This window comes from Spodoptera frugiperda, chromosome 25 (assembly GCF_023101765.2).
Source record: "Spodoptera frugiperda isolate SF20-4 chromosome 25, AGI-APGP_CSIRO_Sfru_2.0, whole genome shotgun sequence".
NCBI lineage: Eukaryota > Metazoa > Arthropoda > Insecta > Lepidoptera > Noctuidae > Spodoptera > Spodoptera frugiperda.
The window spans coordinates 12,721,559-12,735,319 of NC_064236.1; the positions used below are offsets into that span (position 1 = coordinate 12,721,559).

The 13,761-nt window shown below is 32.9% G+C and overlaps 1 protein-coding gene across 11 annotated transcripts in view; it reads left to right on the forward strand.

Moving 5' to 3' along the window:
* The window catches only part of LOC118264268 (uncharacterized), a 151,601-nt gene that overhangs the window by 62,762 nt on the left and 75,078 nt on the right, over window positions 1–13,761 (forward strand). For all 11 annotated transcript variants that reach the window (XM_035576740.2, XM_035576754.2, XM_050704154.1 and 8 more), the window contains exon 5: window positions 1,319–1,414. In XM_035576740.2, coding sequence (XP_035432633.2) covers window positions 1,319–1,414 — 96 coding nt within the window. The remainder of the gene's footprint in view (window positions 1–1,318; window positions 1,415–13,761) is intronic.

The following is a 13,761-nucleotide window of genomic DNA, read 5'->3' on the forward strand; positions in this document are numbered from 1 at the left end:
AATGTCTCGGAGGATAATAAACAGGTGCATACATATATACGTACCCGCCTGTACCATTATGCTTTCAATTTTACCTATTCATATGTGGCTTTCAAATATTTGTCAATACTTTTATTTTAAATAGATTCTTCGTCTTTTCTATTAAAAGGTACTACATTGAATAAGATTCGTAGTGAAACAAACTATTATATTGAACTTCTAGTTTTCTATCTACCACAGGTACACAACAGAGACCTTTGCGTGTCCAGTTGAATTGAGGGAACCTTAAAATGTTAAATCACTTGTCTACAGATGTACCTATGACTAATATAACTTGACCTTTACAGTGGTCAGTCCGAGCGGTATACCGCTACTGGTTCCTAAATAAATATAAGATATTAACTTGAAATTTAGCCAAAACTGAGGCTGCACTGGTTCGAATATTCTACTATGTTTATTGATACAGCTTTTGTTGGCTTTCGAAGTGCGCTCATCAATTAGAAAGTAAATAACCAACTTGGCTTACCTAGTTTACTGTTGCTAACAACTAAAATACCAATAGTGGTTATTTCAATAATAGTTTACTACAAGCAACGGACATAAATACATAGTTTTATACTCTTTATCAGCTCGAAAGAAGGAGTAGGAACGGGGTGGTTTTTAGTCAGTAAGACACTCAGTCTCGCCTCGCCCTGGCGAGAGAAGTCATTAGATGATTTTCCCAAAAAGCCCTATAATTAAAACATTTCGAAAGAATTTAATAAAAATAACCATTCGAAAATTGAGCAAATTTTCTTCTTAAGAAACAAATGTACAAGTTGTTACCATTTTTGGTAGAATTAAATAAGAATAGTATGGCTGGAAATGTTGCTGTCTTTCTACTAATTACGACCTTTGTTATTGTAAAATATTTTCACAATGACGTCAAGAGAGGAGCCCAAACTAATTGCTTATGTAAAAGTTGCTTTAGTATTCTTCATTTTGATTTATACGAAATGTTTAATTATGAGTCACAAGGTCTAAAAGGTTACTTGAATATAAGAAAATAGTATTTTGATTGACGTTGGCATCTAACATTTTTGGAAGGCATTTATTTCTAGTAGATTTGAATTATTAGAATATATTGAAATATAACATCAGAATTTCTCTAAGGATCCTTATTTCATATTATAATGAGAATTTCAAACATTCCCAAAGAATTTTGCAACCAATTTTGTAGTGAGAGCACTACGAAGTGAAGTAAAGTATGAAATAAAAGAAAAAAAATATTCTTATGAACTTTTATTAAGTTGCTCGACGTAGTGTAATAATTAATAAATTAATATTTCTTTTTCTTTAGGACATCAAATATTTGCTGCTCCCATGGGTGGTGGCCATGGGAATGGAGACTCTTGTGGAGATCATCAACCTGCTCTACTTGTTCTACCTGCAGACCGTAAGTAGCTATTCAATAAAAACTTTATTTTGAGGGATTATGAGTATGACGTGGTTATCGAGATTTCCAATTCAATTCAATCCATTTATTGATTGATTTTTTTTAACCTACTCCGATTTTTGTGCAGGCGTAAAAAATGACAATAATACTTTAATCCTAGTTTTTGTATGCATACACTATATTTTATATATTTTTTTTAATAAAATATAGTAGCCGTCGAAACATAAATATCAATCACTGTTATAATACGTGTATGAATTTTACATTACATTTTATCAAAAATGGTTGTGAATTTCGGTTTAAAACAGAGTGCTAAATAAAAAAAGTTGAGCTAATGCAGAAACCATCGGCTGTCTGCGTTGTTTTAATCCGCCATTGAAGCTTTTATCAATGTTCATCTGAACGTGAACATGAAAACAATGACGGGCCTGCAAAAACATTTTACAGACTGGAGTCTGTCAGACTCGGGCATGACCAGCAGCGATACCTATAAGTTATTTTCTATAGAATATTACTTAACTTCTTGTAGAGTTTTCTTTTTAATATGATGCATACCACTAGTTTCTAATAATCTTTATAATACTCTTTTAAGGGTATTCAAAACTAACTAACTATAAAATCGGTATTCAATGCTTTATTGACGGCACGGTTGGTGCGGTGGCTGGGCAACTGGCTGCCGCGCAACTGGTAACGGGTTCGATTCCCGCACGGAGCAACTCTTTGTGTGATCAACAAATTGTTGTTTCGGGTCTGGGTGTCATGTGCATGTGAACTTGTATGTTTGTAAACGCACTCACGACATGGAGAAAATCCTAATGTGGGGCAACGTTTTATTTAAAAAAAAAAAGGTAACATAACCAGTGGCGAACGACACCACAAATGTTAAAACTTAGTAAAGCAATGTCCTAAGGCAACAATTAAAATATCTTCAGCGGACTACGTAGTATCACATACTCGAACAAACTCATTCGCAGTCTAAGAACAAAACGTAACAAAATCTCTTTGTCTCCATTATTTATTCACAAACAAATTGTGTAATGTATATTTATTTCTAAACCATTAAGAGCCTTTCATGTTACATACGACATTTTCATTTACTACGCGCTTTCGTATGTGAATACGCAACCGAAAGCGTATCGATCACTGTTTTTAATTCGAGTTGTTGAATGGATACACCCTCCGTTCCATTTTTGGTTTTATGTGCCCCTAGGCATCTTTAATCCCTGTAGTAACTTACATGTGTAATTAAACACCTTAGTAAACAGCTTTTAGGAAAAGCAGACAGTGATCCAACATATTAAGGTAACATGTATTAAAATTGTCATTACATTAGGTTCTTCTGCAATATGTGGTAATAAAATAAATAGAATAATAAAATATGCTAACAAGATTCTATCCTGAAGTAGTATGTGGTGACATACTTAGCTGGTGGAATATGCATTAATAACTACACAGCCAGTTATGTCTCAAAGGTGTAAGGAAAGAAAACTATGTATAACAGCTATCAAAGTGTAGTATAAACTTACTGTGCATGAAGTTAATGGTTTATTTATTTCATACACATATTGTAAGTGTCTATAACCGGAAAATTAACCTCATCCAGCTTTCACAACAATTAATTCATACAAGTTTGTTGACATTATTTTTACACAACAACAAACATTATTAGCAAGTTTACGATAGACTGTTCTAGAAATTCAATGCGTGTGGTCGTGCATCGTTATGAAATCTAGTTACTTAGCATGAAAAGATGAATAAGAATCTTAAACTTACTTTTACTTAAGGTAACATGACATTTAAGAAATTCTCAACGATTTTGAGATTTTCTCGTTTCGTCTGATTGGGCGCGAACGTCGAGCCCGAGGCAAAATTCGTATCCATCCAAATAGATATTATATCATTTGTCAGCTGCAAGAGTGTATCCACATAGCTATAAATATACGAGTGGATCTTTGTACATATATTTGGGTATTCAAATAAATTGGGCTCCGTCATTCTACCCCGTTTTCAAGTTAGATAATGTAGTTACAGCGGTCGTGTAATGACAGTAAAATATTATTTCAGTATCTAAGTTGGATATTTTCGTTTTCATTTAGATTGTTTTATTTTGAGGGTTGCTGTTATATTTTATGGAACACTTTCACAGATATATATATATCTACTTAACATAAAGCCATAAACGGCACAGCAAACAAAAGTTATGAACAATTATTGGTACGAGCGCGTGCAACAGTTGGCGCAGTCCATTCACAAGGAAGAATTAAATTGAAAAACTATTCAATCTTGTTGCCTATACTGTGACCGCACTCTTTCACGAAGCAGATGCTCACATAACTAGATTTCTTAGGTACTTTTTTTTTGAGGGTGGACAATTATCCATGACTTGTCCCGCCTTGGGTGACGCGGGAGAGAGTGTAAGACTCTTACTGACTAAAAACCACCCCATTCCTTCTCCTGCTTTGAGCCGGAGCCCCGGTAACCTTTCTTAGGTACTTGTTATACTCATTTTATATCGAAGCATAAAGGTGCATGTACATGTATGTTTCTATTCAAACATTTTTGCGCACCTCATAAAAGGTTGAAAACAGTCTACAAAGTAGTGATTGGGATATTTCCTGACTACGATTGGCCTCTGAAAACGATATCGAATGCAAAGGTTGCCAATTCGCCCGAGGCGTAACGGTACCGGTTCGCCTAGATTAAAGGCTTAACGACGATGTCCTGACTTCCAAATATTGAGATATTACTCTGTCATCGTGCTGGGTACATATTGAAAGGATAAATGATCCAATATGACACAACTCTGTGTGGCAGTTTGTGTATAATTAATGAACCTAGTGGTCGCCTAGTGGTCGAAATTCGACCATATGCGATTTAATTTACAATACCACTTAACATACATTCAAGGATAATTTATATTTAACGAATTGCTATTAGTTTTGTAAAATTCAAATTAATATATTCCGGCGCATCATGAACAGGAAAACTCTATTCATATGAGACGTGAGAATATCAATGTCTGTCGATTTTGACGTTTTGTCAAATATGATCTGATACTATGCATGGTAGTGTATGTAATGTTTTATTTATTGATATAATGTACTTTATAAGCATGATTTTTTTTAAATATTAGCGTTCTCCACTTCTCCTACACATAAACTATAAGTGTACCAAATTTTATGCTCCTTAAATTTCATCAAAATCGGTTCACTGGTTCAAAGGCGTGAAAGCGTAACAGACAGACAGAAAGAGTTACTTTCGTATTTATAATATTAGTAAGGATTGTAAATAAACTATATAACTGATTATATAGTTAATTATTTTTTAAACACAATGTGTAATGTAAGTATCGTTGTTTTAAATATTATGTTAAGATGAAACGCCAAAATGCCATTATATTATTGTAAAAATTAAAGAAATAATTTTAAATGAAATTTAAAAAAATAAGAAAAAATGATGAGATGACTCATTTTTATTTTAATATCCGTCTCGTAGATCATTTTAAAACATTAGACACGTATTTTTTATTTTCGTACGAAAACAAATACTTTTGTAGATAATTATATTGATTTTAAATATCGCGTGACGTCACTTCTAGGTAAGCTTGATACGTAGAAATGACGCATTTGCTCGCACTTCTAAACTTTAATCTAAGTTCTATCTAAGTAATGTTATCTTATACGAGAATATGGAAAATATACGCGTCTAATATTTTTTTATACTATACTGTCGGACTAAATAGATTTTTAATTTTCGTACCCGTCATCATACCTGTTCTTGTATACATTACACAAATAACATTATGTCATTACGGAACATACCATTTTCATAATATGGAGGGATTTATTCACCACAGCTACTAAACAACATTTCCTTTAAAAACACGCATTAAAGGATTTTATACAGACATAACACCGTACCCTACCTCTTTGGTAGACCTTTTAAAGCTGTAGCTGCCATAAATATGTACGGTACCTTAACAGATTCTTTTGAAAACGTATAATTAAATAGGTATTTTCGGATATTTTATTCCTTTTTTATTTCTCAATCTGAGAAGTGAAACCAGGATTATAATTTTCCCGGAGCTGCGCACTTCCTAGTGGGCTACCGGGGCTCCGGCCCAAATAGCAGGAGTAGGAACAGTATGGTTTTTAGTCAGTAAGAGTCTGATACTCCCTCTCGCCTTGCCCAACGTGAGAGAAGAAACTAAAAAAAAATAATATATATATATATAATTTTAGATATGTACATTAGAGGAATTATTTAGTATTTACAAATAAATATTGAATAAAGCTCCTCTACGGTCCTGTTTTTCATAATCTGAATAAAGAATTTAGCCATAAATTAATTATGTAAAAATAAAACTAGCATTTTTTTCTCATTGCTCAACTTCTTTAAATTAATTTGTTACTATCATAAATGAAAGGAAAGGATTGTCAATAGTTTTCAAGGAAAGTAATTTAAATGAACGGTTTTATTCGGAGTCCAACCCTCTATACCGCCATAACGATGGCTTATGTTCACTTTTATTTGTTTCTTCAGGCGAGGTCATAAACCTAGCGAGGATAAGGTATGCTTCGTATTCCTGGACCAGGGAAAACACTTAAATAAGCTTTCTAATAATAAAATTTAGAGATCAATGCACTTTATATAGCTTTATATCAGTTTTTGCTATGAAGTTGTAGTGAAACTGTATAGTCAAATATCAAGGTACGTATTACAAGGAGTAGGTACAACGAATTGTTATTCTTTATAAGCAGAACTAAGTCTAATTAGTTTTAATACTTGAAAAAAAAATAGCATGAGTCTGTTTACACACAGAGATTTGTTTAATTAATATCTTCCACAATTCAGATTCTTTTGATCAAATATCTTTATTTAAATATTTATATAGTATAAGTACCCCTAATACGAGTTTGCTTTACGTTGAACGAAAACCAATCGAGAGTGTCTTCAACGCTCTGATTGGCTGGTGCATATGAATCAACCAATGAGAGCGCCGCACGCGCTCCCGTTTCGAACTTGTGTAACGTAAAACAAACTCGTACTAAGGGTACGGGGCCTGCGACCTGCGGCCCTGTGCAGGAATAATACCTAAGTAATAGTAACTTTTACAATCGAATTACACTTAATCGAAAGTTGTATTCTAGAAATGGATATAAATATATTTAAATACGAAGTAAAGATAAAGGTTCAGCCTGGACCTGTTCTGAAGTTGGCTCGTAAATGGCTACACCTAAAATAAAGCAGAAGATTTTCGTTCAAGACCTGCCCAGTCCATAGTGGTGTTTGGAAAATTTCAGAATTTTTTAAAGTAAGTAATTTTTCGTTTGTTTATACAATATTACTGGATGTTTTGCCTCAAATAGTGGAATAATTATTAAAACAATGTATTTATTCATACATTATTCTATTTAATTTATATCATTTGTTTTGAAATTCTTCAATATTATCAACGTCAATGTTTATCCCAATAAACCATATCAGATAAATAATCCGATGCAAATACTTCCTGACATGGGTCACTCCCTGGTCATTTCCAAATTAGATGAATATGAGACAAGATTTTTATTTTATTTAATTCGGAAATTAAAACGTAGCTGTGATAAATGTTTTATTTTAAATGCAAATTTTCTGCCGTTTCGTGCTCGTGATAATACTCTTTAGAATAATTTCCAGAGGGCATTACGTGTATAAAGCGCTGTTCCAAGTTTAATGTTTTGCTTGTGTTACCCGCTTCTAATTTGATTCTTGTGTAAAAATCCCCCTTTGCAGTTAATTACTGTAACATGTTTTTCGCAACACATTACGGTACCGATTTGTTGCTTTTCAAAACAAAAGTTACTTGAAATCATGTTAACGTATAGAACAAATTAAAATTATAATTGATTAAAAATTTAGTTACGGTACTTACCTATCGTTTCTTAACTTTCTGGTAACAGGCTTTTGTTAAAGAGGTGTTTGTTTGTAAATTGTTGAGCGCGTGTCGTGTTGACAATGGCCTACTTTACAAGCAGTAATACGAACAACTTTCTTAAGAAAACTGAGAGATAAAATAAAAGCAGTTGTATAAGCATCCAGAGAGAAGTTTTTTATCCATGACAGTGGTAAAACTTTGTCCTTGCCTCTTTCTCGGCTAAACTTAAGCTTCTTTGTATGAATAACGGTTGGAAGACAGCGTCAACTGTATTTACATATCTGGATCCTTTTGACGGACGAGAACTGAGAGAACTGCTAAAGATAATCTGTGCGAAAAGAACTTAACATGAGATTTTCCTATTCCTTTGACACATGCTTCAGGCGAAGTTTAAAGTGGTTGTCAACGTTATCGCTACTTAAAATACAAGTTACTGTTTTATTTTATTTAACTTCTTCATGGTAGATAGTGTTCTAGTCTGATGATATTTAGAGATCGAAATGATCGAGTAGATAAGTTTTATGTCCTGTGAAGAGCAGCAGGTCACACGGCTTTCAAATGCTACCGATTCGATCTTTGCTAGCGAGGTTGTCAAAGGCTTGTTAATAATCCCGTTTGCTCTTTTTGCGTGCCTTTCACAACCAGCCTCATTGGTATCATATCGATTCTTTCATCTAAATCCGAATGCGGCCGTCCTTCTGTGAATAGAAATGGCCAAAAGGCTTTGAAATGAAATATTTCAGAGCTTTGAGGCGGCCATATTGGCGATAAGTTGTAGCAAGTACAAATCGCTGGGAATCCATCGGACTAACATATTACCTAACGGCATTGTGAGTATCGCTAGCAGCTCTAAAGCACTCGCGAAATAAGAGTGATTAGATAAAATTATAACATGTAAACAAGTTAGATAAGATTATATTAGTATAATATTTATTGATTGCTATAAACCTAGCTTTAGGGTACTGTAGTTTCTGTACATAAAACATCTTAACATAAAACAAAATCAGCTTACTTATTTTATGTACTTACTTGACAAATGGTTAGTTATATTTTTACGATATTTTTATTTGTTTACTCTTAGTAGAGTGAAAATAAATTAAACTTGAAATCAAGTTTTTTGTACAATAATGGACGTAAGCTATTAATGAAAGCAATTTAATTTTCTTTCATTTTTTTCTTGGTTCGCAGCCGCAAAGCTTTTTTGCACATCTGTTAGTAATCATGTAAGGGTGGGATGTTGTTATGTCATATATTTGATAGCTAACCTTGAACCGGTGCTCATACAAAAAACATGATTGTGCCTCGATAAGAAATGAAAGAATGAAGGTCTACATTTGGTAAGATCTATTTTAGTATCATTCATCAAACTTTGCTTACGATGTTCTACACGATCCTACCTTAGCCAACTTCTACAACTTTATAGTACGTAATCACGAACATGCAGCGAACCGTAGCTTCAGAGCTTCAGTCAATCCTCATAACGCAGCTCGCCCCTCTTTATTGTTCTGCAAACCCCGCCGGAGGACAACTAGCGTTGAGGGTTATTAAAATCTACTTCTAACCTTTTATTCGTACCATACAATAGAAATGATCCTATCACCGAATACAATAAAATTTTAAACGTATTATTGAAATATTGATAATATGACACCGGTAACACATATAATATAATATATAACATATAATACTTCATCTGATCCGGGCTACTGAGATAAAGTTGTTTTTTTAAAACAACCAAGTGTACCAAGTTCTCGACAACGCAGTGTAGACGTACCTACATAAAGTCTTCTACGTAAATTTTATTATCGTCAAAATTTAATTGCCGAGGTAAAAGCTTTGAGGTGTGTACACATTGCTAATGGAAGTGAACGAGGCCTCGCAGTGTGCAGGGTGGCTAAGCAGATACGAAGGATACGAAGGGTGTCTTATCTCAGTCGGAAGATCGAAATAAAAACCAGCCATATGCGAATTGGACTCGCAGATAACCGGGGGAGGTAAATACGAAAACTTCACTTAAAATTCTAAGTAGATTAAGAGACTTCCCCGTTTTTAAATAAATTTTAAGGTTTAAATATTTAAGTGAGCTGTAACAAAATAAAACAACATAACTTAATGCAGTATAACAAAGACATTTTTAATTATTTTAACTGACGGAACCAAAATAAATGACTAGCTGTAATCTAGAAATTAGATAACAAAAAAACTAGCACACTCGAAATGCATGTAATCTTCTGATAGAAAATCAATTATTTTTAATTAATAAGTAGAGCACACAAATCGAAAAATGTAAAAGAGAAGTTGTAAATAGATTTTGCAATAAATCCGATCTATATCTAATATCAAAAGTATTGAATATAAGGATGCAATGATCCACTCAAATTGCTCAGTGTGGCGTAAACGACGCCAGGAAAAACGATGAAAAATAAAATCTGTATTGCAAATTCTAGATGCAAACGTTAAATGTGAATAAGCTATTTCCAGCTTTAATATTTAAAAGCAATAAAAGGGACCTCCGTGAACGGTGGTTCCGTTATTACTTAAACATTGGCTCGTTGCAGTCCATCGGATCAAAACCAATTAGCCAGCGCTAGCTTCCAACCCAACTAATGTTTTTAACACAGCTCGGACTAATTCACTCATCGCTCTTGCCAATCCGAAAATATTGTAGCTAACCCACTTACGCTGCCTTAAATAAAACAATATTTTAAACCCAGTTTTAGTGTCATAACTAGGTTTACCAAGTTAGGGCTCTAAATTATTTAGCAGACATGCTTAAATTAAGACACGTTTCACAAATACAGTTCCAAATACAGATTTAGCCATATTAACAATTTATTATGAATACTCGGACAGAGTAGCGACTCATTGTGTTAACTATTAGTCTCAAATTTTTATCTGTATTTATACGGTCTTTAGCTTTGTGTCCCAAGCTTCATAATAGACTTACGATTGTAATACACCAACTAATGTATGGAGACAGTAACATAACTGGTGAAAGCAGCTAATTATAAAACGAAAACACCTCTGTCAAACTCTTAAATGCGAACAACAAGCGCGATGTAAGGCATATTAAAGCCATTTATCATCTAAACTAGAAAAAAATATGTAATTGCTTTAATTTTGTTTGATTTATGTAGAGGTGTAACAGCAACTGAATCATAAAACAATATTATACCTAGACAAAAAAGGTTAGAGACTTGATATTCCGCATAAATTCTTAAAGGTCTTCTTACATGTCTTTTCCAATTTCCTTTATAATCCTCAATATCTCCTTTCGCGAGTTCGTAGAGCTGATACTCGTCCCCCATCTAATACTAAATCTAATTTACTTTTTGCAGCTATTTTTCTTCGTTTTTACTGTACTGTCTTTGAAATGGATGGCGGATTTCATATGTACTACATACTATGCAAATGATTTCTGTGTAACAGAGACGATGCGCTAACATGATCATGAGCTTCTTTTGCAAAAAATCATTTTTAGAAATACTAAATTTGAATTATCTACGTAAGGAAGATTATTACGAATCTTGATGAAATTTTAATGGCCATTCCGTTATATTCAAGTGGTTCAAGACTCGAGTACGAATGTTTTGATAACGGATCGTAATATCGGCTGGGAACTGTTCCATTTGCTGCATAAAATTTATTGTATTTTATGCCTGTCAATAATAATACAAAATTGCACACAACAAACATTGTCAGTTGTTCAGTCTCACGGCAATTACATCATGAATTGTTGTAAAAATAGACAGTAAATATCGCTGCAACTGTTCTTTACCAAGTCCGCATTTATTATGCTACAAAACAAAACCTACCCTGAAATAATGAATGGTAAAACTGTGTTTATAAAATAATAATAAAAACTTTTTTGAATTTAACTGGTCAATACACATCTGCATCAAAAGAAAATGATTGCCTTCAGAGTACATTCATTTTTTGGTTACATTGGCAACGATAAAAGGAAAATATTAGCAATATTGCAGAGCTATGTAGGAAAAAGCAAACATAGGTTTCATTTTTGAAGCTCCTACTTGAACAAGTGACCTGAGAGGCCTGCATGCACTGCGTACATGAGTATCTCTTCATATACCAGCATAATTAAAACGGCCACGGGAACGTGAACGAGGGTATAAAAACATGGCCGCCGTATATCAAAATTTAATATCATTAATGATTATTTATATACATGTGACTCAAGATTATTCACTCTAATAAGACAGGTGGCAGTGTACCTATGTATATACAGCTATTGCAGTAAAGCGAGCGTATAGACACATGGTTATAAGCACCTATGTACTTCGGTTAAAAATGTATTAAAAACTCAACACTTTTCCAAATGGTACATATTAAGGTTTCTTGCAGTGCAGTATTGGACCAATCAGTCACTTAACTGAAAATGGAACATACAGAAATATAATATTTATATATAATTATGCATATTATAACATCATTTATCTCAATATAAACTTCTGTCATTTATACCAATAATAGTATCTTTTTGATTTGTAAGTGTACTTTAGGGAAAATATTTTATAACATACAAGGCTGGTTTAAAATTAACATATCATAGTAATTTGCTTGGAAATACTTAGATGTAGTAATGATACTCATTAGCTTTTAAAGTAAGTTGAAGTATTCCTTTTGCGATTGAAATTTCAAAATATATCAGTAAAGTCCTTTGGCTTACCTTGCTTGGCTTCCTCAAGGTAATTATGAACATAATTATTTGTAATAAGAAGTATATAATGTTTTATGGGTATTTTCCATGATAGATAAGTTGGAGTAGATGCTTCAAAGGCAAAATTAATACCTCATGTCGCTGTTGTCGATGCCGTCCATATAAAAATTAAAGTAATATTTTAATTTTTTCATGAATGATGAATTGGAATAAAATACATGCTTCAAAGGCAAAATTAATACCTATGTTAGTTATCGATACAGTCAAAATAAATGTAGAAACATTAACTGTCTTAAGTGTGTGTTTACTGAAATTATTCATTTTTTGTTTTTTCCTACGAAATGCGTTATATGTGTTGTATGTTTACGAATAAACCGGCCCTTATAATAATGACTTATTAATATTATCTCTCATAAATTGGTATGAGATTTCCTTGAAAATGTCACCTGTAAGTAACTGGGTTCCATATTTGTTATTGTCACCCGTTGCAATATCCATTTATTTCCCCATACTAAGCTGAGCGCCATCCTACTAGAAAGAAAACGAAAACAAATGGTTATTGAATCCGATGTTTTCACTATTTGTTACGGCTATAAACGGTTATTGATGTGTTTTAAAATAGCTCTTGGTAACTCTAGTGCCTGGCAGCTGTGTGATGATGCGTGCTTACCTTTAATGAATTAGTTATGCATAAATAAATACATGGTCTTTTACATTTTGTACATTTGACGTCATAATTATATATTCATATTCCTATAGATCGTGTATGAAAATAATTGTGAGTATATTAAGAAATTTAACTAAAATTCATAAAAATGTGATAACGTACACACATCACATCAATAGCCTATACCCAATTAGCTACTGCTGACCAAAGGCCTCTTTTCACACGGAGAAGGTTTGAGCATTAATCATCACGCTTGCTTAATGCCGATTGGCGATTTCAAACTTATTATCAGAAATTATAAGCCCAGGTTTCCTTGCGATGTTTTCTTTCAACGTTTTTCAGTGGTGTCTAAATAATGTTAGAAAGTACATATAACTCGGAAAAGTCATATTATTACTTGCCATTTGTAGGTTTCGACACATTTCGACATAGGTGAAAACGTTCATTACACTGTTAAACTTTGTTGTCAATTACCATGTATATTTTATGGTGTTTACGTCGCTGCGGATCGTGTTCGCTTAATAGATAGCGAAGCCATTAAATTAGTTCCACGTAAACGTTACTTACCCTTATTCCTAGATTCAAACTGTGTTCTAGAATCATGTCAAGTATTTTTCAGTAATTTTAAACATTTTTGTTTTTTTTTTTAAATGCTTCATAAAATTATTATAGAATAAAACTACAATGTAAAGTTGAGTTTGTTCAAATAGATATTGTCTTGAGAATTTTCGATGTGGTAATTAACTTACCTTACAGGTTTACACTACTTTTTTAGAGCTTTTTCCTTTCTACATACAAACATCAACAGATCGTTTGTTCGTATTATTTATCATTTATTGTTGTAATGGAAAGGATGGTTCATATCATTTATTAACTAAAAACTCTTGTGTTTTTTAATAAGAACTATCTATGCCGATGGCTACGACAATTCAAATTGGAATCCATTATTTTTAATAAATCATAAAATTCGAGATCGGTCGATTAAAATATTCAACGCAAAAGTTTAATTAAAACTATTGTTTGGCGATTAGAAATAGGCGGTCTAATCGTACCATTTATAAATTTGTGTGAATTCAGAGAGCCAA